This window comes from Heptranchias perlo, chromosome 4 (assembly GCF_035084215.1).
Source record: "Heptranchias perlo isolate sHepPer1 chromosome 4, sHepPer1.hap1, whole genome shotgun sequence".
In the NCBI taxonomy this organism is placed as follows: Eukaryota; Metazoa; Chordata; class Chondrichthyes; order Hexanchiformes; family Hexanchidae; genus Heptranchias; species Heptranchias perlo.
In genome coordinates this window covers 103350679-103376073 of record NC_090328.1, presented here as the reverse complement: position 1 = coordinate 103376073, position 25395 = coordinate 103350679, and the positions used below count along the sequence as shown (strand labels likewise).

Sequence of the window (25395 nt, the reverse complement as noted above, 5' to 3'; positions counted from 1 at the left end):
CCAATTAATGATCAGCTCAAACAAGGAAAGTCCACTCATCTCCCCTGACCTTCAACTGCACCATCATCGGAGTCCCACCACCGTCTTGGGGGTCACCGATGATCAGCAGCTTTCCAGAACCAGCCATATTAACACTGTGACTACAATAACAAGGCAAAAGTTGGGTATTCTGCATTTATATACCACCTTTCATGACGTTAGAATGTCTCAAAGCACTTCCAAGCCAATGAGGTACATTTAAAATGTAGTCACTGTTGTAATGTAGGAAAATACAGCTGCCAATTTGTGCACAGCAAGGTCCCACAAACACCAATGAGATAAATGACCTGATAATCTGGTTCAGTGATGTTGGTTGAGGGATAAATATTGGCCAAGACACCAGGGAGAATGCCCCTGCTCTTCTTCATATAGTGCCATGACATAGTTCTATGTCCACCGGAAATGGTAGACGGGACCTTGGTTTAATGTCGTACCTGAAAGACAGCCCCTCAGTGCAAAAGTCCCTCAGTGCTATACTGAAGTATCAGCCTAGATTACGTGCTCAAGTATTTGGAATGGAGGTTGAACCCATGAACTTCTGGCTTAGGAGAGAAGAATGCTACCACTGAGCCAAAGCTGACACCTCAGTGCAAAGCTTTGCACAGCAGGACCACACTGTGGAAATTCAAGCGAGGAGTTCAGCACCCCTACACTAATTTCTGTCCTTTAATTAGACCTTCATGCCTGAATTTTTGAGGTGTGTTCCATCATGTGAACTTCTTTGCTGGGAACACTAGTTTGTGAAATCTGCCCCTTTGTTTACAGATTTTGCTATAAACAGCAAACAGAGGAAATCTTCCCAAAGGCATTGAGTTATTACAAACAATGAGGAGAGCAATTCCTCCCCATACATGGGTTGTTTTTATCCCTAGATCTGGGGTATGGAGAGAACGGGCAGGGTGACCAACTTCAATGAGTGGTTATTTCAAAGGGCATCCATTAAAGGGGAATTTTAGGGAATGGGGGCACATGGAATTTATACAGGAAGATAACCAGATTTCGGAAGCCCAACTAAAACATTATCTAAGATCATGAAGGTGGTAGTTTTCTGGGTATGTAATTCCATCACCCCCCCATAGTTACCATTGAAATGAGAACACTGGAAGGAGTAAAGTGGGAATCATTGCAGTATTTATAATGCTGTGTTTGGTAGCCTAGAGGATGTGGTACTGGACTAGCAACTGAGAGAGTTCAAATCCCACCGTTATGATGTTATGAACTTGAATTGGGTACATTTGGTGATTTGAGGGCTAGTACCACAAGATTGTTGTAAAAACCCAACTGGTTCATTAGTGTGTCCTCCAAGGAATGGAACTCGCCAACCTTATCTAGTTTGGCCTATATGTGACTCCAGTCCCACACTAAGTGGTTGACTCTTACTACCATCAAGGCAACTAGGGATGGGCAATAAATACTGCCTTGTAATCCACATTCCAAGGGCAAATAAAAAAATTGAACCCAATCTCTTATGCAGTAAATTGTTTTAATCTGGAATGCACTGCCTGAAAGGGTGATGGAAGCAGATTCAATAGTAACTTTCAAAACGGAATTGAACACTTGAAAAGGAAAAATTTGCTGGGCAATGGGAAAGAGCAGGGGAGTGGGACTAATTGGATAGCTCTTTCAAAGAGCTGGCACAGGCATGAAGGGCTGAATGGCCTCCTTTTGTTCTGTATGATTCTATGATTTATGGAATAATGTTAATGAGGATACAAACTCATAAAACATAAAGAAAATCCTGGAAAAAGGTAGCTTTTAAGCCGAGAAACTACAGTCGGTGATATTAGCGGAAAATAACGTTCCTCTCTCCATTAATTTAATGCTGCCATTAATCCATTTATGTTGGGTAAGACCACCACTATAATAGCAGACAAAAGAATGTCACCTGAACATGCTAAGTGTTCATTCACCGATATCACCAACAGCATTTTCTGGGCTTCAGTAGCTATGTGAAGGGGTGGCTCAGAGGCTTAGTACCCTGGTGCACTGATTGCGTGTCATAACTGGCAGGACCTGGGTTCATATCTGTGGTTTTTCCATAGTGACCTTCCAGACACATCTGTGCCATAGGTTGGAGGTGTTGAGCAGAGGAAGGTACTTTTCCACAAGGGCTCTTTCTCTCTCTTTCTTTGCTTCCAGAGAGCAACTCAGTTAATATGTTGAAAGCACAACCTGCCAGTCTCCCACTGTGAACTAATCCACTCGTACCTGAATGGCATAACACCACACTCAAAATGAAACCCATCCCCCTAACAATTAAGTTAAGGTGTAGTATGGTTTAAAGTCTATGTAAGAAATAGCATATTAGTCACAATACTAAAAGTATCATTATACTCAAAAATTAGACAATGCTTTCGATAGTGAACAGGCAACAACACTGAAAATAGGCCACATTTGCACTTTATTCAATTTATCTTCTAAAAAATGATGCCTTATTTATAAAGATTAATCAACTCACAAGCACTATCAGGAAAAGCAGTAACAATGAATTCATTTGCTTGTTCTCACTTTATCTTTCAATTAATTGCTAGTTTTGTTTTTTCTTGCATTTTTGCTGACATCGAGATCAATGGTAAAATTACTTCACAGCAGTACTTCCATTTTACAATTGCACAGTGTAGTTAATGCAGCAGGGTGATGAAATTAAGTTTTTTCTGTCAGCCTGTAGGTGGCAGACTTAATTAGATTAGACTTCGAGTCATATGCAGATGATGATTTACATTTGCACATAGATTGGTGACAAGTACTATCCAACTGCATTTTAAATGTCCCTAATGTCATTATTTCTATCAGCTTACCCAGTAGATATTCCAAACACTTATTATCCTTTGATTCAAGACATTTTTTCAAATACCAGTTTCAAGTGTATTTTAACTAATCTAAACCTACTGGCCTGGCCTACTGGAGGCGATATTTTGTGTTCATCGTATTTCTACATTTAACATGTTATGTATCTCGATGAGATGCCCCTTAACCTTATCTCTAGGCTGTAGAGCTTATGTTTCTTTAATCTTTGCTTATGGTTCATCCCCATTATACTTGGATTTCATTCTTGTTGCTCTTCTCCGGACCTTCTAGAATACATGCACGCACCCTTTCCGAAGTGTGGTGACCAGAACTGCACACGATATTCTAAGTGTTGACCGAGCCAAAGAAGGAGAAATTAGGACAGATGACCAAAAGTTTGGTCAAAGACGTAGATTTTAAGGAGTGTCTTAAAGGAGGAGAGTGAGGCGGAGAGGTTTAAGGTGGGAATTCCAGAGTTTAGGGCCTAGAAAGCTGAAGGCACAGCCACCATTGGTGGAGCAAGGGAACTGGGGGATGCACAAGAGGTCAGAGTTGGAGGAACGCAGAGTTGAGAGGCAAGTTGTTGTTGTTGTTCTGAAACATCACTCACTGATTTAGACCACATTTCAAAGCCTAGAGTAATTTTAGATTCTAACCCAGTAAAATCCACAAAAAAACAACAGAATATTGCACTGGGGAATTGTATGTTAGCAGCAAAAGTGTCTATTTGTGAAAAAGATTATTACTGTTTAGATGCCATGTTGTACTTGTATCTTCTTATCTCACCCAAATATAAGGTAGAAAATGCTAGATCAAGATAAGAAGTTGCATTTTATTCTGAAAACCTGGCAGCAAGGAATTCACTGCATTATAATAAGTTCTTAATGAGAATGAAATTATAATTTGTTAATGGAGAATGAAAGCAGTCCAGAAAAGTACAAATTGGGCCTTCACTTGTTGCAACCATCTATACTCCAGTCTGCTGCTTCACCCAGTCTCTAAGAACAGTAACACGAGAATAGACTCCTGGGAAATTGGGTTTAGCGCATTCAAACCCAAAGCTCACGATTCCTGCAAGAAACCACGTCCCATCAGATTCCACGCAGACTAACGGACCTCCCGAGTCACCCTGGGATAAAAGTAAAGTAGAATCAATATTGCACAGTGATTATTGGCAGAGAACGTGAGCAAGAACTTATTTATGGTTGCACTCTTGTTTTTAGTGAAATCTCATTTGCTTGAATTATCTCACATTCTTATAGGCACTATTGCCAATGAAGCAAACATGCCACGAGTCTTGCAGGGTGAAATTGGTGTTCGGTGATCGTGCAAAATGGGCGATAACTAATGACTTCAACAGAAATGAAAATCGTGCGGGGTGTAAAACGGGCTGCCGATTCGCTATTGCGCATTTTGCGCTACTGCTGAAGACCGATTTCTTCCCCCTGCCCCTGCTCCTTGATCTCTTCTTGATGTTCTCCCTTCTCATTCCTGGCATTTCTATAAAGGGGCCCCTCCTGTCCAACCATCAGACATTCTGACTGAAGACTCCCACCTGAAATATTAATCGATCTTCCTGTTTCTGATGTGGACTGAACTTTGGTTCATTCCCAACATCTTCAGTTTTTATTGCGAGTTCCCAGCATTCATGGTTCATCTTAGAATATGAGTTTGATTCCAGTAACTGAACATTGTACTATGCAGAAATCTTCACTATTTTAATTGATTTTATTGCTGCTTTATTGTTGTTTGCAGAGGGAAACCCACAGTGCTCTTTGCTGCTGGGGGGAGGAGGGGAGGGAGCGAGATGGTGTGCGGGATTCCTCCATTGACCCAAAAAGTACGCATGAGTACAAATTGGGAAATGTCACTTAGTACTCACGTCGACTTTTTCAGTCAACTTATCAAGAGAAGGAATTTCACCTCCCTGTTGCAGCCTTAACAAACTGTTTTTGTCTCGATCAAATAATGTAGCCATCCTCCACATCACACTGGGGAAACCATTCCTTGAAAACTATGGCCAATATTTTCTAACTCTCTCAGAAGAGCTGTGGACCAAGCAATGCAGCAGATAGTCTTACTGTCACATCTATATATAATCATTAAACTTACATTTCATTCATAAAAATTGGACATCATTGCACTGTAGACTCTCCCCAGTGTTCCTACCAATTCCAGAAAAAAGGTCATGACCTTGGGTCCAGAGATGACGGGACGTGACATTTCTAGGCTGCAAGGTCTTCAACTTTCTAGAGTGACGGGGTGACTCATTCTCCAAAAGATTTAAAGGGTCAGTCCCCATTTTCATTCTTAATGCGTTAGAAGCTAAACTACAATTGTTCCTCCGCGTGTGTTAGTTCATATCTGACACTTAATCCTTATCTTAAACAGGGAGAATTGGTACAGTTACTGTCAGTACTTTTTCCTGCGGTGCTAGTACATTCACTACATTTTAGAAATTCAGTAGGACTCTTTCAATTCCCTTATGTATAGGAACTCTGCCAGAAATGGCAGACGGGGTTCCTAACATGAAAAAAGAAAGACTTGCATTTATATAGCGCCTTTCACGGCCTCAAGATGTCCCAAAGTGCTTTACAGCAGTTTTTTAGTGATGTTGGTTGAGGGATAAGTACTGGCCTGGACACCAGGAAACCTCCCCTGCTTTTCTTCGAGTAGTGTCATGGGATCTTTTATGTTCACTTAGAGGGCAGACACAGCCTCGGTTTAACGTCTCATCCAAAAGACGGCACCTCCGAAGCGTCAGCCTGAATTATGTGCTCAAGGTTCTGGAGTGGGACTTGGACCCACAACCTTCTGACTCAGAGGCGAGAGTGAATACAGCTTGTCATTTTAAAATCTCCTATTAAAACAATTGTAAATTAATAGTAATATCGATATTGTTGAAGCAATTGAATTTTGGCCTGAGTGGAATCTGTAATGTCAGAAAGTATTGGTAAATAATGGATAGTGAATAATGAAACAACATTTTGCTTCCTGGTATACCTTTCTCCTATTACTAAAGTGGTATTGTATAAGCTATTGTGAAGTATTTAATTATGGCAACAGTACAGCCACAGCAGCCCTGTGCTATATTAGGAACAGAGAACTGACTAAAGTACAGTGGAATAATTGTTTGTAAGAAGGAAGAGAAACTGGCTTGGATTCATAGGCTGGACCCACCAATAAGTTGTCAAACCAGATGACAATCTATTTTCAACTCCACCACAATCTCCACTTCAACTGGAAATTATGATGGCATGCGAATTGTTTCAGCAACAAAAATAGCACTGCATGTCTGCCACAATCTAGCAGAGTGAATCTGTGCATGTTTCATGATCAGCAACATGTGTGTCACAGTCAGCAATGTGATATCATGCATGTATTACTGTCAGTAATATGTCGCTGTGCATGGTTGATAATGGGCAAGGTGATACTGTGGACGCGTCACAATCTGGAAAGTGACATTATGAATTTGTCATAATCAGGGATTGATGTCATGCACATGTCACAATCGAGGATGGAACATGTAAACTAAGGGAGCTAATCCAACTTCAACAGGGAATTTTAGATTCTTTTGCCTTGCCTCAATTGAGAGAGATTCAGATTGTTGGTTCTGTCTAGATCTCCTCTCCCTCACAAACTCTTCCATCGAACAACAACACCTCCATTACTATACAAATGTCACTATTTTGTTTTTGCCATTGCTGTATTAGTTCAGTGATGTTCTGTGTTCTACACCAGTATCCCCCACGATGACAGCATCGCTGCGACAGCATCAATACTCAACACCAACAACAGCCAATCTCCAGACGCCATCCTACAACTCATCTGCTTCATCCTGGATCACAATGTCTTCACCTTCGACAACCAGTTCTTTACCCAAACACACGGAACAGCCATGGGGACCAAATTCGCACCCCAATACGCCAACATTTTCATGCACAAGTTCGGGCACGACTTCTTCACTGCACAGGACCTCCAACCAACGCTATACACCAGCTACATCGATGACATTTTCTTCCTATGGACCCACGGCGAAGAACCACTGAAGAGACTACACGATAACATCAAGTTCCATCCCACCATCAAACTCACCATGGACTACTCCTCAGAATCGGTTTCATTCTTGGACACATGAATCTCCATCAAAGACGGGCACCTCAGCACCTCACTCTACCGCAAGCCCACGGACAACCTCACGATGCTCCACTTTTCCAGCTTCCACCCTAACCACGTCAAAGAGGCCATCCCCTATGGACAGGCCCTGCGAATACACAGGACCTGCTCAGACGAGGAGGAACGCGATGGACACCTACAGACGCTGAAAGACGCCCTCGTAAGAACGGGATATGACGCTCGACTCGTCAATCGACAGTTCCGACGGGCCACAGTGAAAAATCGCATAGACCTCCTCAGAAGAGAAACACGGGACACAACCAACAGAGTACCCTTCGTCGTCCAGTACTTCCCCGGAGCGGAGAAACTACGCCATGTTCTTCGCAGCCTTCAACATGTCATCGATAACGACGAACACCTCGCTAAGGCCATCCCCACGCCTCCACTACTCGCATTCAAACAGTCACCTAACCTCAAACAGACCATCGTTCGCAGCAAATTATCCAGCTTTCAGGAGAACAGCGTCCACGACACCACACAACCCTGCCACGGCAACCTCTGCAAGACATGCCAGATCATCGACACAGATACCACCATCGCACGAGAGGACACCACCCACCAGGTACATGGTTCATACTCCTGTGACTCGGCCAACATTGTCTACCTCATACGTTGCAGGAAAGGATGCCCCGGAGCATGGTACATCGGCGAGACCATGCAGACACTGCGACAACGGATGAACGGACACCGCACAAAAATCGCCAGACAGGAGGGCTCCCTCCCAGTCGGGGAACACTTCAGCAGTCAAGGACATTCAGCCTCCGATCTTCGGGTAAGCGTTCTCCAAGGCGGCCTTCGAAACACACGACAACGCAAAATCGTTGAGCAGAAATTGATAGCCAAGTTCCGCACCCATGAGGACGGCCTCAACCGGGATCTTGGGTTCATGTCACGCTACATGTAACCCCACCAGTGAAAAAAAGTTATCTGTTTTTAATACAACTGGTCATTCTCTCTCTCTGTCTTTGTTATCTGACCCCTTGTGTATTCAGTATTCTCGGATGTAATGTGTCCCTGACTAACCTGTCTGAACACCATCTACTCCTTTGATTGCTGTGATTATCTCTCTGCCGAGGTGTGATAATGGGCAGTTAGAAAGATTATCTGTAATCACCAGGCATTGTTCTCTGACTATATATGCGGTGCCTTTATGGAACCCTTCACTCACCTGACGAAAGAGCAAAGCTCCGAAAGCTTGTGAATTCAAATAAAGCTGTTGGACTATAACCTGGTGTCGTACGATTTTGAGACCAACACCTTGCACTAATAAATGGATTTAACAGTTTATAGAAGTATTTAATGCCCACTACATAGAATTACATAGAATCTACAGCACAGAAACCATTTGGCCCAACTGGTCTATGCTGGTGTTTATACTCCACATGAGCCCCCTCTCAGTCTAATTACCTCTTCCCACCCTGCCCATGTATTCCTCCATGCCCTTCTCCCTCATAACTGCATTAAGCCTCCCCTTAAATGCATCAATGCTATCTGCTTCAACCACTCCATGTGGCAGCAAGTTCCACACTCGTACCACTCTCTGTGTAAAGAAAAGATTATACTGAAATTAATGCAACATAATGGAGGTGAAATTAGAATCATAGAATCATACAGTGCAGAAGGAGGCCATTCGGCCCATCATGCCTGTGCTGGCTCTTTGAAAGAGCTATCCAATTAGTCCCACTCCCCTACTCTTTCCGCATAGCACTGCAAAACTTTCCTTTTCAATTATATATCCAATTCCTTTTTGAAAGTTACTATTGAATCTGCTTCCACAACCCTTTCAGGCAGTGCAATACAAATCATAACAACTCGTTGCGTGAAGAAATTTTGCCTCATCTTCCCTCTGGTACTTTTGCCAATTATCTTAAATCTGTGTACCTCTGATTACCGACCCTCCTGCCACTGGAAATAGTTGCTCCCTATTTACTCTATCAAAACACTTCATAATTTTGAACACTCCTATTAAATCACCCCTTAACCTTCTTTGCTCTAAGGAGAACAATCCCAGCTTCTCTAGTCTCTCCACATGACTGAAGTCCCGCATCCCTGGTATAATTTTAGTAAATCTTCTCTGCACCTTCTCTAATATCCTTCCTAAAGTGTGGTGCCCAAAATTGGACAGAATACTCCAGCTAAGGCTTAACCAGTTACTTATAAATGTTTAGTATAACTTCCTTGCTTTTGTACTCTATGCCTCCATTTATAAAGTCAGGGATCCCATATGCTTTTTTAACTGCCATTTACTAAATAAATGTTAAGGTATTGAGTTAAAAACTACCTGACAGGAATCGACTCCTCCTCTTAACAAGCCAGCACACAGCATCCTATTGGTGATAAAGGGTGAATAGATTCTTCTGCATGTGCTGTCCTCGATGATGTTCACGTCCGCTTTTTGAAGGATTCCTGAGAGCGAGCCTGGAGAAAAGAAATAAAAGCTTTGCCCTGTGTTTCAGGTTCTGTAATTATCTTCTTCTTAAAGAGCATTTTATCTTGAGGAAATACATTAGAAAGACTCACAAATCTGACAGTTTCAAAGTTTAAACATCAATTAGTGTCCAAGAGCAACAGGGGATAGAAAGAAGGAATTTTCTTTTATATAGGGCCTTTCACAGCCTCAGCAAATGAGGTACTTTAAAGTGTAGTCACTGTTGTAATGTAGGAAACGCGGCAGCCAATTTGCGCACAGCAAGGTCCCACAAACAGCAATTAGATAAATAACCAGTCTGTTTTATTTTTTAAAAGTGATGCTGGTTGAGGAATCAATATTGGCCTGGACTCCCCTGCTCTTCTTCGAAATAGTGCCATGGGATCTTTTACATCCACCTGAGAGGGCAGACGGGGCCTCGATTTGTCTCATCCAAAAGACAAAAGGCATTGTGGAAATGTTGAGGCTGATGCCATCATTGAAATGGATGTCACCAATGGCTATCATTTATTCCTGCTGGTGGGTAAAGGGAATAGATACACCAATCAATTCTGCCTGATGAACTTTGCTAACCTTGAGAATGAGATTGAAGTTGCCATTTCCAAGTCGTAACAGTATCATACCGGGCCAGCTAAAAGTAAAACTTTAAGAAGACGAAATTATAGTATATATTTTGACCATAAAAACATTTGCATAGGCAGCACAGTAACCCAGAGTGCCAGTTAGAGGGTCTAAATTCAAATTTTAGCTTGTAACTGGCACTTTCTCTACTATCTTGATGGGCATGTTTTGCCAGTTCTACCCAGTCTGTTCGGCAGATCACTCCATAATATGAAACACTTTATCTTGGCTTTGTACATGTGTGATTGGGTGCAGGGCATAGCAGAATTTGTCCCAATACATATAAATGAAGTGTCCCTTCTGTTGACTTGAAGGAAGCTTGGCGCTGGATGGAAGGAGTGAGGCTCATTAAGTGGAATAGAATAGAAGAAAAATATTTAAATAATGGGCCATAATTTGCTGTGGCAGGGCATCTAAAGGCGTCTGCCATTAGTTAGACTTGCCCTTACACGTTTAGTTTTTAAAATTTTTTGTGTGACAAGTTGCTGAAAGTGTGAGCTGATAACGTCGCAGTGAGGGAAACAGGGCATCTGGGGCCTGAGTGAACAGGGCAAGGAGCTATGTGTCTCCTTAACCAATCAGATTGAAGAAATTGTGAAATTAACAGGACTGAAAAGGAAGTGCAAATTAGAGTGAGTGAATTCAAGGTCAAATCAGGTACAGAAAGAAAAATAAAGAGAGGGAGAGAAAGATTGGATTAAGGGAGAGAGAAAAAAGACAGAAAGGAAAAGTTAAAAAAAATTGTTAAATTTAAAATTTTACATTTTTTAAATCTCCAACAACAATTAAAACCTCAAGGAATGAGACTGCACACTTGTAATAGTTAATTTTCAGTGCCAGAGATGTTGACTAGCAGTAATTAACACTTATCACATCGTTAAAAGAGTACTTAAACTGAAATGGACAAGATTTAACTTTCTGTGGCGAATTTAGTTCATATCTACCATGAAAATACAGCAACTTCATGCCGTACAATGCATATCAATGGTGAGGCAGACAGTGAGATGCCGTTTTCACGAGGCTAACGGCGGAGCGGTGCATCTCGGACAACTTTTGGATTTCCGCATTTAACCGCATATCTGCCCTTGCCTGAAGTTGTTGTACCATTTTCGCATACATAATAGAGAGCGCCATTAGTCTCACCGTTACGTTGACAGCAAATTCTGGCCCAATATTACAATTACTAATCAAACACTTAGTTTATGTGCGTTATTGATCTGATGCATGATTTATGTTTGCCTAAACATTTTACACTGTAGTATTCGAGATTTATATACATATTTTCAATTATTAATTGCAAACATTTTATAAATACAACATGTAGAATTGTTGAATTATCTAACGGACTGAATTCCGTAAATGGAAGATTACAATTATTAGTAATAACCTGTTATTTACAGAGCCTTATTTGTCTACCTTTATTGTTCAAAAATTGAAGACTTGAAATTAAGCTGCCAAACATTAACCCTAATGCATATTGTGCTCATATAGAATTCCCTTGTCTTCTATTTTAATTGAGGCATTAACTTAATTTAAACGGATTAATGCCTCTGTTAAAATAGCAGACAGAGCAATTTGATACAAATCCATTCTGCCTTCGTAAGCTAACATTCGCACAGCATAATTTCAAGACCTGAGCATCTTCAGTGGTGTTGAGGCAGCCAATCGGTTTGTTTGATACATGAAATAAAAATGATCAAGCGATGAGTCGGGGATTGGTTTCAACATGTGTTACTTTGAAACGATGTGTACAAAATTAATTAAACTATCAGAACATCATTGCACCAATCAGATTTTTTCAGTCAAGCAAGACCCGTTTCCAAATCTCTATGAGCTGTGCTAGTGGACGTTGCTTGCTAGGAATTACCCCTCTCACTCTCCAACGCATGATTACTAAAAGAAACAAAAGACTTGCATTTATATGGCGCCTTTCATGACCTCAGGACGCCCCAAAGCGCATTACAGCCAATTAAGCACTTTTGAAGTGTAATCACTGTTTTAATGTAGGAAATGCCGCAGCCAATTTGCACACAGCAAGGTCCTACAAATGTCAACGTGATTATGACCAGATAATCTGTTTTTTAGTGATGTTGGTTGAGGGATAAATATCGGCCAGGACACCGGGAAGAATTCCTCTGCTCTTCTTCAAAAGTGCCATGGGATCTTTTATGTCCACCTGAGAGGCGGGGCCTCGGTTTAACATCTCAATTGAAAAACGGTACCTCCGACAGTGCAGCAGTCCCTCAGTATTGCATTGGAGTGTCGGCCTAGATTTTGTGCTCAAATCTCTGGAGTGGAACTTGAACCCATAGCTTTCTGTCTCAGTTAAGAGTGTTACCTCTGAGTCGCGGCTGACATATAAGTGGAGTTCCACAAGGCTCCATGTTGGGACCATTGATTTTCATCATTTTCATTAATGATTAGACAAGGGCATAAATGGAACCACCCGTAAATCTATAAATGGCATGGAAAAGTGCTCAGCGGTGAGTAATTTAGACCAAATCAATAGGTCGCAGGCTTATTTAGACAAGATGTGGAAATGCCGGTGATGGACTAGGGTGGACAAATGTAAGGAATCTTACAACACCAGGTTATAGTCCAACAATTTTATTTTAAAATCACAAGCTTTCGGAGATTATCTCCTTCGTCAGGTCAGTAGTGAATGAGAGCGTCTCAAATCGCATATCTTATATTAGGCTGGGACACCATCACACCAATCAAAGGTGTTGTTGGTGTTCAGACAGGTTAGCCACGGAAAACAGTAGGTCCCAGTATGCTGAATACACATTGTGTCAAATTACACAGACAGAGAGAAAGAGACCCGAAAGGCAGAGAGAGAGAGAATTTTCAGTTGTATTAAAAACAGGTAACTTTTTTTTCCCTTGCTGGTGGGGTTACGTGTAGCGTGACATGAACCCAAGATCCCGGTTGAGGCCGTCCTCATGGGTGTGGAACTTGGCTATCAATTTCTGCTCGACGATTTTGCGTTGTCGTGTGTCTCGAAGGCCGCCTTGGAGAACGCCTACCCGAAGATCGGTGGCTGAATGTCCTTGGCTGCTAAAGTGTTCCCCGACTGCTAAAGTGTTCATGCCAGATCATCGACACAGGTACCACCATCAGACGAGAGGACACCACCCACCAGGTGCATGGTTCATACTCCTGTGACTCGGCCAACGTTGTCTACCTCATACGTTGCAGGAAAGGATGCCCCGGAGCATGGTACATTGGCGAGACCATGCAGACACTGCGACAACGGATGAACGGACACCGCGCAACAATCGCCAGACAGGAGGGTTCTCTCCCAGTCGGGGAACACTTTAGCAGTCAAGGACATTCAGCCACCGATCTTCGGGTAAGTGTTCTCCAAGGCGGCCTTTGAGACACACGACAACACAAAATCGTCGAGCAGAAATTGATAGCCAAGTTCCACACCCATGAGGACGGCCTCAACCGGGATCTTGGGTTCATGTCACGCTACACGTAACCCCACCAGCAAGGGAAAAAAAGTTATCTGTTTTTAATACAACTGAAAATTCTCTCTCTGCCTTTTGGGTCTCTTTCTCTCTGTCTGTGTAATTTGACACAATGTGTATTCAGCATACTGGGACCTACTGTTTTCCGTGGCTAACCTGTCTGAACACCAACGACACCTTTGATTGGTGTGATGGTGTCCCAGCCTAATATAAGATATGCGATTTGAGAAGCTCTCATTCACTACTCACCTGACGAAGGAGATAATCTCCGAAAGCTTGTGATTTTAAAATAAAATTGTTGATTTAGACAAGTTCGGGAAATGGGCTGTGTGTGGCAGTGTCATGTTTCAGGATTTTTTGCCCATTTTTCCACAGAAAGAATTTGAAAGTAAGAGTTACTTTTTTAAGCAAAATATATTCTCAAAAGCCAAAGAAAGGCAATTGGATGAAAAGTGATTAACATGCTAAATGGAAGTTGTTGTTTTCCCAGAGACTAAACAATAAGCTCATTAGCTTGTCTAGGCAATCAAAAGAACACCTCACACCTATTGTGCTGGAAAGTTCTTTGAAAGTTCTGTGTGTAAAGAAAGGCAAATAGGAAGATGCTTTTTATAACAGGAAGGCTGTGAGGGTTGTCAGGCTTTTAAACATGAACTGCAGAAGCTTTAGGCAGCAGGAAAGAGGTGGCATTTTACTAAAATTCTGAATATAGCCTAAATCAGATCAAATTTTATCATTTAGTAAATTAACCTAACTGGGTCTAATTAGGATCATTTTGAGTTTGAATTTCAGTTCATGCTAATAACAAAATTCCACCTCCCATCTTCACTCAGTATTAAGAAAAGGTGTACCAAACTAATGATTTGTTGTATCTCACACATTTGCCGCATCCAGAGCAGGAATCAAACCATCACATATTCAATTACCACAGCTTTAGTTGCACTCTGTTAACTTTACAATAAATCAACTAACTTGTCGACTAACCTTGGTAAACAAGAGCCCCCCATCCTGTGATTGTGCAGCTTCGACCAGCAGGGAAGACTTGGCTACTCGATGGGAGACAAACTGGCTGGATGACGTTAGAGAAGGTGAGAGGGGAGGAAAGCTCCAGCACTGCGATGTCAAAGTCATTTTGGGTTTTGCGGGCGTAATTGGGATGCCTGATAATTCTTTTAATATTTCGGATGGTTCCTTTTCCTACATCAACTGATCCCATGTAGGCTTTCCACAGTGACTGAGTGCTGTATTCAATTTAAATAAACAGGGGCAGTAAAATATCAATCACATTGTGACAAACATTATGTTCAAATTCCATCTGCCTTTCAAAAGGTCTAAAGGTGCATTAAAAAATTCAGGTTGATCAGCTCCCAGCATTCACAACTGTATATTAGCCCACCTTATTTTGCTAAGATTTTAGATCTGAGACTGGTATTGAGGTGATTCTTCATTAAGCCAAATGGGGTAAGATTTTAATATTAGCATGCTACGTTTTTATATACTATTGTTTGCATCACAAGTGGGGTTTATCAAAAAGAGATTGGGGGTAATTTTGACTTTGCATGATAGTGTAAAATGTGTGATAGTGAGTCGGCAGCCTGTTTTGCATTTCTCCCAACTGCTCTGATTGACTCCAATGGAAACAAAAATTGGGAGAGATGCCGACTCGCTATCACCCATTTTATACCATTGCGCAAAGTCAAAGTCTACCCCACTGTGTCGATAATACACAGTCTGATGCTATGAAACCCCAAATGCTTACATCTTCTTGGATGCAAGTCTGATCAGGTGGAATGATCTGAATGCTTTGTATTTAGAAAGGTCCACTCAGATAACAATATAGAATCTTACAGCACTGAAGGAGGCCATTTGGCCCATCATGCCTGTGTTGGCTCTTTGAAAGAGCTATCCAATTAACTATACTTGCCCGCCTTTTCCCCATAGCCTGCAAATTTTTCTTTTCAAATATATATCTAGTTCCCTTTTGAATGTCTGTGATTACCAAATAAAGCTTTATTTTTTGGCATCACAGTGCATGACATGTGCAAAGTATTGGACTACATTTGTGTGGTACCATTGATTTCAGATGCTGCATCACATGTCCACTGCATGATATATCATATCTTGCACATTACTGTCATGCTGTGGTACTTAGTGCAACACCATGAATGATTTCACTACAGGGCCAGCAAGAAAAAGAGGAGTGAAAACCCTCCGGTCAGCCCAATTCATCTTAGCTTTGTCTCATATCCATCAACAGCCTGCTAATAAAGTCACAAATAAAATGATTAGATGTATAGATTCGGAAAAGGAATGAAGTAAGAGCAGTTCCCATTCCACAAGATGATCTCATGGTTGAGGTTCACAAGGTCACCTAAGGTGGCCACAGATGAGGGAGGCCCACTTTAGTTCATCCATTGAGAAATACTCTATGGTTCCCCCCAACTTAGCATCCAACTGTTTCCTGAACAATTCACCTCCACTACCCTACCTGGATGTTCATTCCATGTGTTGATCACTCTTTGTGTGAAGAAGGGCTTGCTGACATCAGTCCTAAATTTTGGATATGTTGAGCATCGAGTCTACTAAAACCCCTAGGTTTCTTTTCAATTCCATCCTGAGCTTTATCAACACCATTCGTGGAGTATATACGCTGCCTGTTTTTCCTTCCCTTGTGCATTACTTTACACTTAAATTTAATTTAGCATTGTTCTGTTCATTTACTTATTTTGCCTAATTCAATTTCTAGTACCCAAGCTGTCTCTTCAGACTCAATTGCCTCTCCTAATTGATATCATTTACAAATGTGACCAATTTGCATTGAGTTTCTGAATCCAAGTCGTTAATATCAATTACAAACAGTAGGGGTCCCAACACCAGTCCATGTGGCACCCAGCCCACCCTTTTCCTCTCACTCTGTCATAACTCCTCTGACAAGTACCTACCACTTCCAATCCTCCAGTCAATTTGTTGTCATTCCCACTTTTTACCCTCAATTCCCAAACCTTGGGTCTTTTGTGCAGATCTTTGTCAAACGCTTTTTGGAAGTCCAAAGTACAACCAAAAAAATGATAACTAAAGCTCTATTTATAGAATTTAACATGTCATTTGTTTTAATAGGCCGCACTAAAAGAAGACATCAATAATGTGATTACTTCCAAAAGCAGTGAGCTGCAGAGACGAGCCACCTGTCAGAGATGATGGAAGCACCACAGACGTGTGATCCGATCTGGAGGCTAACCTGCCAGGGCCATTCACCATCCATTGAGTTTGTCCCACCAACAATCCTACTGGATATTCCAGGTCTGGAGCCACAAGCTGTATAAAATGTAGAAATGTTTAGTGCCTGATATACTCATTTGAAAACAAGAATTCAAAAGACAAAAATTAAATTGGAACATTCCCCATCCACTTTAAGAATGTACAGGTTAAAATTCCCCTTATGGGTCAATAGACAACCACACTGCCAAGTGTGGAGCAAGGTTAAACAGACAAGATAGATTCCAGGTTCGATTCTTGGTCAATGCTGAATTACTGATCTCAGCCGGTCAGCAGCACGGATGCCACAGTTGGCTCAGTGACTCCTGTTGGGTAATGTGCTTGTGTGGACATTGGATGGGGACAGGGTTAGGATTGACTGTGATGCCCTCCAAGCTGACACTCATTGACTGGGCTCAGACATGAATCATGATGAGATACTAGAGAGCAGCTGGTGCTCTATGAAAATGCACCCCAGCATAAGGGGAGGCTCACTCTGAGACCGAGACTCTGAGACCGACGCTCTGAGACCGACGCTCTGAGACCGACGCTCTGAGACCGAGGCTCTGAGACCGACGCTCTGAGACCGACGCTCTGAGACCGACGCTCTGAGACCGAGGCTCTGAGACCGAGGCTCTGAGACCGACGCTCTGAGACCGAGACTCTGAGACCGACGCTCTGAGACCGACGCTCTGAGAGCGACGCTCTGAGACCGAGGCTCTGAGACCGAGACTCTGAGACCGACGCTCTGAGACCGACGCTCTGAGACCGACGCTCTGAGACCGACGCTCTGAGAGCGACGCTCTGAGACCGACGCTCTGAGACCGACGCTCTGAGACCGACGCTCTGAGACCGACGCTCTGAGACCGACGCTCTGAGAGCGACGCTCTGAGACCGACGCTCTGAGACCGACGCTCTGAGACCGACACTCTGAGACCGACACTCTGAGAGCGACGCTCTGAGACCGAGACTCTGAGACCGACACTCTGAGACCGACGCTCTGAGACCGACACTCTGAGAGCGACGCTCTGAGACCGACGCTCTGAGACCGACACTCTGAGAGCGACGCTCTGAGACCGAGACTCTGAGACCGACGCTCTGAGACCGAAACTCTGAGACCGAGACTCTGAGACCGACGTTCTGAGACCGACGCTCTGAGACCGACACTCTGAGAGCGACACTCTGAGACCGAGACTCTGAGACCGACACTCTGAGACCGACACTCTGAGAGCGACACTCTGAGACCGACGCTCTGAGACCGACACTCTGAGACCGACACTCTGAGACCGACACTCTGAGACCGACACTCTGAGACCGAGACTCTGAGACCGAGGCTCTGAGACCGAGGCTCTGAGACCGACACTCTGAGACCGACGCTCTGAGACCGAGGCTCTGAGACCGAGACTCTGAGACCGAGACTCTGAGACCGACGCTCTGAGACCGAGACTCTGAGACCGACACTCTGAGACCGACACTCTGAGACCGACACTCTGAGAGCGAGGCTCTGAGACCGAGACGCTGAGAGCGACACTCTGAGACCGAGACGCTGAGAGCGACACTCTGAGACCGACACTCTGAGACCGACACTCTGAGACCGAGACTCTGAGAGCGACACTCTGAGACCGACACTCTGAGACCGACACTCTGAGACCGAGACTCTGAGACCGAGACTCTGAGACCGACGCTCTGAGACCGAAACTCTGAGACCGAGACTCTGAGACCGACGTTCTGAGACCGACGCTCTGAGACCGACACTCTGAGAGCGACGCTCTGAGACCGAGACTCGGAGACCGACACTCTGAGACCGACACTCTGAGAGCGACACTCTGAGACCGACGCTCTGAGACCGACACTCTGAGACCGACACTCTGAGACCGACACTCTGAGACCGACACTCTGAGACCGAGACTCTGAGACCGAGACTCTGAGACCGAGGCTCTGAGACCGAGGCTCTGAGACCGACACTCTGAGACCGACGCTCTGAGACCGAGGCTCTGAGACCGAGACTCTGAGACCGAGACTCTGAGACCGACGCTCTGAGACCGAGACTCTGAGACCGACACTCTGAGACCGACACTCTGAGACCGACACTCTGAGAGCGAGGCTCTGAGACCGAGACGCTGAGAGCGACACTCTGAGACCGAGACGCTGAGAGCGACACTCTGAGACCGACACTCTGAGACCGACACTCTGAGACCGAGACTCTGAGAGCGACACTCTGAGACCGACACTCTGAGACCGACACTCTGAGACCGAGACTCTGAGACCGAGACTCTGAGACCGAGACTCTGAGACCGACACTCTGAGACCGAGACTCTGAGACCGACACTCTGAGACCGACACTCTGAGAGCGACACTCTGAGACCGAGACTCTGAGAGCGAGACTCTGAGAGCGAGACTCTGAGACCGACACTCTGAGACCGACACTCTGAGACCGACACTCTGAGACCGACACTCTGAGACCGACACTCTGAGACCGACACTCTGAGACCGACACTCTGAGACCGACACTCTGAGACCGACACTCTGAGACCGACACTCTGAGACCGAGACTCTGAGACCGAGACTCTGAGACCGACACTCTGAGACCGACACTCTGAGACCGAGACTCTGAGACCGAGACTCTGAGACCGAGACTCTGAGACCGAGACTCTGAGACCGACACTCTGAGAGCGACACTCTGAGACCGAGACTCTGAGACCGAGACTCTGAGACCGACACTCTGAGACCGACACTCTGAGACCGAGACTCTGAGACCGAGACTCTGAGACCGACACTCTGAGAGCGAGACTCTGAGACCGACACTCTGAGACCGACACTCTGAGACCGACACTCTGAGACCGACACTCTGAGACCGAGACTCTGAGAGCGACACTCTGAGACCGAGACTCTGAGACCGACGCTCTGAGACCGACGCTCTGAGACCGACGCTCTGAGACCGACGCTCTGAGACCGACGCTCTGAGAGCGAGACTCTGAGAGCGAGACTCTGAGAGCGACACTCTGAGACCGACACTCTGAGAGCGACACTCTGAGACCGACACTCTGAGAGCGACTCTCTGAGACCGACACTCTGAGAGCGACTCTCTGAGACCGAGACTCTGAGACCGAGACTCTGAGACCGACACTCTGATACCGAGACTCTGAGACCGACGCTCTGAGACCGACGCTCTGAGACCGACGCTCTGAGACCGACACTCTGAGACCGACACTCTGAGACCGAGACTCTGAGACCGAGACTCTGATACCGACACTCTGATACCGAGACTCTGAGACCGACGCTCTGAGACCGACGCTCTGAGACCGACGCTCTGAGACCGACACTCTGAGACCGACACTCTGAGAGCGACACTCTGAGACCGAGTGATAGGGGACTCGATTGTAAGGGGAATAGACAGGCGTTTCTGCGGACGCAACCGAGACTCCAGGATGGTATGTTGCCTCCCTGGTGCAAGGGTCAGGGATGTCTCGGAGCGGCTGCAGGACATTCTGGAGGGGGAGGGTGAACAGCCAGTTGTCGTGGTGCATATAGGTACCAACGATATAGGTAAAAAACAGGATGAGGTCCTACAAGCTGAATTTAGGGAGTTAGGAGTTAAACTAAAAAGTAGGACCTCAAAGGTAGTAAACTCAGGATTGCTACCAGTGCCACGGGCTAGTCAGAGTAGGAATGACAGGATAGCTAGGATGAATACGTGGCTTGAGAGATGGTGCAAGAGGGAGGGATTCAAATTCCTGGGCCATTGGAACCGGTTCTGGGGGAGGTGGGACCAGTACAAATTGGACGGTCTGCATCTGGGCAGGACTGGAACCAATGTCCTTGGGGGAGTGTTTGCTAGTGCTGTTGGGGAGGGTTTAAACTAATGTGGCAGGGGGATGGGAACTGATGCAGGAAGTCAGTGGGAAGTAAAGTGGTGACAGAAACAAAAGGCAGTAAGGGAGAGTGTACAGAACATGACTGGACAGATGGTCTGAGAAAGCAGGGCAAAGACCAAGGGAAGTCTAGATTAAACTGCATTTATTTCAATGCAAGAAGTCTGATGGGCAAGGCAGATGAACTCAGGGCATGGATGGGTACATGGGACTGGGATGTTATAGCTATTACTGAAACATGGCTAAGGGAGGGGCAGGACTGGCAGCTCAATGTTCCAGGGTACAGATGCTATAGGAAAGATAGAGCAGGAGGTAAGAGAGGAGGGGGAGTTGCGTTCTTGATTAGGGAGAACATCACGGCAGTAGTGAGAGGGGATATATCCGAGGGTTCGCCCACTGAGTCTATATGGGTAGAACTGAAAAATAAGAAGGGAGAGATCACTTTGATAGGATTGTACTACAGACCCCCAAATAGTCAACGGGAAATTGAGGAGCAAATATGTAAGGAGATTACAGACAGCTGCAAGAAAAATAGGGTGGTAATAGTAGTGGACTTTAACTTTCCCAACATTGACTGGGACAGCCATAGCATTAGGGGCTTGGATGGAGAGAAATTTGTTGAGTGTATTCAGGAGGAATTTCTCATTCAGTATGTGGATGGCCCGACTAGAGAGGGGGCAAAACTTGACCTCCTCTTGGGAAATAAGGAAGGGCAGGTGACAGAAGTGTTAGTGAGGGATCACTTTGGGACCAGTGATCATAATTCCATTAGTTTTAAGATAGCTATGGAGAAGGATAGGTCTGGCCCAAAAGTTAAAATTCTAAATTGGGGAAAGACCAATTTTGATGGTACTAGACAGGAACTTTCAGAAGTTGATTGGGAGTTTCTGTTGGCAGGCAAAGGGACGTCTGGTAAGTGGGAGGCTTTCAAAAGTGTGTTAACCAGGGTTCAGGGTAAGCACATTCCTTATAAAGTGAAGGGCAAGTCTGGTAGAAGTAGGGAACCTTGGATGACTTGGGAGATTGAGGCCCTAGTCAAAAAGAAGAAGGAGGCATATGACATGCATAGGCAGCTGGGATCAAGTGGATCCCTTGAAGAGTATAGAGATTGCCGGAGTAGAGTTAAGAGAGAAATCAGGAGGGCAAAAAGGGGACATGAGATTGCTTTGGCAGATAAGGCAAAGGAGAATCCAAAGAGCTTCTACAAATATATAAAGGGCAAAAGAGTAACTAGGGAGAGAGTAGGGCCTCTTAAGGATCAACAAGGTCATCTATGTGCGGAACCACAAGAGATGGGTGAGATCCTAAATGAATATTTCACATCGGTATTTACGGTTGAGAAAGGCATGGATGTTAGGGAACTTGGGGAAATAAATAGTGATGTCTTGAGGAGTTTACATATTACAGAGAGGGAGGTGCTGGAAGTCTTAACGCGCATCAAGGTAGATAAATCTCCGGGACCTGATGAAATGTATCCCAGGACGTTATGGGAGGTTAGGGAGGAAATTGCGGGTCCCCTAGCAGAGATATTTGAATCATCGACAGCTACAGGTGAGGTGCCTGAAGATTGGAGGGTAGCAAATGTTGTGTCTTTGTTTAAGAAGGGCGGCAGGGAAAAGCCTGGGAACTACAGACCGGTGAGCCTGACATCTGTAGTGGGTAAGTTGTTAGAGGGTATGCTGAGGGACAGGATCTACAGGCATTTGGAGAGGCAGGGACTAATTAGGAACAGTCAGCATGGTTTTGTGAGTGGAAAATCATGTCTCACGAATTTGGTTGAGTTTTTTGAAGGGGTAACCAAGAAGATCGATGAGGGCTGTGCAGTAGACGTGGTCTACATGGATTTCAGCAAAGCCTTTGACAAGGTACCGCATGGTAGATTGTTACATAAGGTTAAATCTCACGGGATCCAAGGTGAGGTAGCCAATTGGATACAAAATTGGATTGACGACAGAAGACAGAGGGTGGTTGTAGAGGGTTGTTTTTCAAACTGGAGGCCTGTGACCAGCAGTGTGCCTCAGGGATCGGTGCTGGGTCCGCTGTTATTTGTTATTTATATTAATGATTTGGATGAGAATTTAGGAGGCATGGTTAGTAAGTTTGCAGATGACACCAAGATTGGTGGCATTGTGGACAGTGAAGAAGGTTATCTAGGATTGCAACGGGATCTTGATAAATTGGGCCAGTGGGCCGATGAATGGCAGATGGAGTTTAATTTAGATAAATGTGAGGTGATGCATTTTGGTAGATCGAATCGGGACAGGACCTACTCCGTTAATGGTAGGGCGTTGGGGAGAGTTATAGAACAAAGAGATCTAGGAGTACAAGTTCATAGCTCCTTGAAAGTGGAGTCACAGGTGGATAGGGTGGTGAAGAAGGCATTCAGCATGCTTGGTTTCATTGGTCAGAACATTGAATACAGGAGTTGGGATGTCTTGTTGAATTTGTACAAGACATTAGTAAGGCCACACTTGGAATACTGTGTACAGTTCTGGTCACCCTATTATAGAAAGGATATTATTAAACTATAAAGAGTGCAGAAAAGGTTTACTAGGATGCTACCGGGACTTGATGGTTTGACTTATAGGGAGAGGTTGGATAGACTGAGACTTTTTTCCCTGTTGGCGCAACAATCGCCAAACAGGAGGGTTCCCTCCCAGTCGGGGAACACTTCAGCAGTCAAGGACATTCAGCCACCGACCTTCGGGTAAGCATACTCCAAGGCGGCCTTCGAGACACACGACAACGCAAAATCGTCGAGCAGAATTTGATTGCCAAGTTCCGCACCCATGAGGACGGCCTCAACCGGGATCTTGGGTTCATGTCACGCTACACGTTACCCCACCAGCGAACAAATGTTATCTGTTTTTAATATAACGGGTCAGTTGCTGTCTTTTCTATGTTTCTACCTCTCTATCTGTGTTTTTTTTTTGTTTGTTGTTTTTTTTGGTGATTTGTATATTCTGTGAGACCTGGCAGGTAACACCTGTCTGTCTGCACACTGATTGCCTTGGCAACGGGCAGTTGAAAAAACTGTCTGTACTCACCAAGCATTGTTCTGTGAATTATAAATGCGACTTCATTTCGAGGATTTCATTTCCACATCGTTCACCTGAGGAAGGAGGTAGCCTCCGAAAGCTTGTGAATTTAAAATAAAATTGCTGGACTATAACTTGGTGTTGTAAAATTGTTTACAATTTTTCCCTGGAGATTATGAGGTTTAGGGGTGATCTTATAGAAGTCTATAAAATAATGAGGGGCATAGATAAGGTAGATAGTCAAAATCTTTTCCCAAAGGTAGGGGAGTCTATAACGAGGGGGCATAGATTTAAGGTGAGAGGGGAGAGATACAAAAGGGTCCAGAGGGGCAATTTTTTCACTCAAAGGGTGGTGAGTGTCTGGAACGAGCTGCCAGAGGTAGTAGTAGAGGCGGGTACAATTTTGTCTTTTAAAAAGCATTTGGACAGTTACATGGGTAAGATGGGTATGGGCCAAGTGCAGGCAATTGGGACTAGCTCAGTGATATAAACTGGGTGACATGGACATGTTGGGCCGAAGGGCCTGATTCCATGTTGTAAACTGCTATGATTCTATGATTCTATATCAGGGCCTTCAGGAGAGGGTAGAAAAAAGAACTGGGGAGGGGAGGAAGGTTGGCAGAAACAAGTTTATTCCCATAGGAGACTATATAGGGCATTTTGCCAAAATTGTGTGCACATTGGCTGCCATGTTTCTTACATTACAACAGTGACTACACTTCAAAAAGTACTTAATTGTCTGTAAAGCACTTTGGGACATCCTGAGGTCGTGAAATATGAATGCAAATCTTTCCTTCTTTATTATAGGTAGGGGTGAAGATTCCAATCTAACTGATGGCCCACGTTCAACAACATGAATTTAGCTGTCCACGCTTCACTTATTTTTTTAATTCAAAGCTCAATTGATCGTAACTGAGATCGTAGATAGACTGTGCATTACAGTTGTGAAGCTTGAGCTGGAGATCAGCCTCCAGTTTCCGTGGGGGAGAATTTCCGTGGGGTTCTCCAAATCTCCCACCGTAACTTTGGCAGAAGATCGGTGGAATCCCGGAAGAAACAATGTATTTAGCTGCTTTTGGCCACTTGTGCCATTTCTCTGGGAAGATTCCGCTGATGTCCCGAGCGGAGAACTCCATTTGAAATTCCAGACGAGTATCTGTCGGCAAGATACACTTTGCATGGTTTGACTTGATCCTTGGGCTGCAGTTCTCCTTGATCACAGCTACCATTGTGTAAGTAACAGAAAAACAAACTACAGAAAAGAAACAAACTGACATGGAAGGAAGAAAGGAAAGAGACACGAGAAAAGAAAAGCAAAGGTATCATCTTAATTAGATGAAGCAGGTTACAAGAGGAGGGAAATGAAACCTTTTTTGTTGTATCTCCTATTCTATATTTCCTGTTTTTCATGACTAGGAACATAGGAACAGGAGTAGGTCATTCAGCTCCTTGAGCCTGTTCCGCCATTCAATTAGATCATGGCTGATCTGTATCTTAACTCCATCTACCCGCCTTGGTTCTGTAACCCTTAAAACCCTTGCCTAACTCTTTATCTGAATGCACAAAGCATTCATAACAAGATAGATGAATTAGTGGCACAAATAGAGATAATTGGGTTTGATCTAATAGCCATTACTGAGATATAGTTGTAAGGTGACCAAGGTTGGGAACTAAATATTCCAGGGTACTTGACGTTTCGAAAAGAC

At 44.3% G+C, this 25395-nt stretch overlaps 1 protein-coding gene across 5 annotated transcripts in view; it reads right to left on the bottom strand.

The window, feature by feature from the left end:
* Window positions 1-2430: 2430 nt before the first annotated feature.
* The window catches only part of LOC137321167 (transmembrane protease serine 11B-like protein), a 119443-nt gene continuing 96478 nt past the window's right edge, over window positions 2431-25395 (bottom strand). For 4 of the 5 annotated variants that reach the window (XM_067983420.1, XM_067983423.1, XM_067983424.1 and 1 more), the window contains 4 exons: window positions 16677-16839; window positions 14509-14765; window positions 9284-9420; window positions 2431-3955 (listed from right to left, as the gene is read on the bottom strand). In XM_067983420.1, the coding sequence (XP_067839521.1) occupies window positions 3794-3955; window positions 9284-9420; window positions 14509-14765; window positions 16677-16839 (719 nt within the window). In that variant the 3' untranslated portion in view covers window positions 2431-3793. The remainder of the gene's footprint in view (window positions 3956-9283; window positions 9421-14508; window positions 14766-16676; window positions 16840-25395) is intronic. The other variant, XM_067983421.1, reaches the window with a different exon arrangement.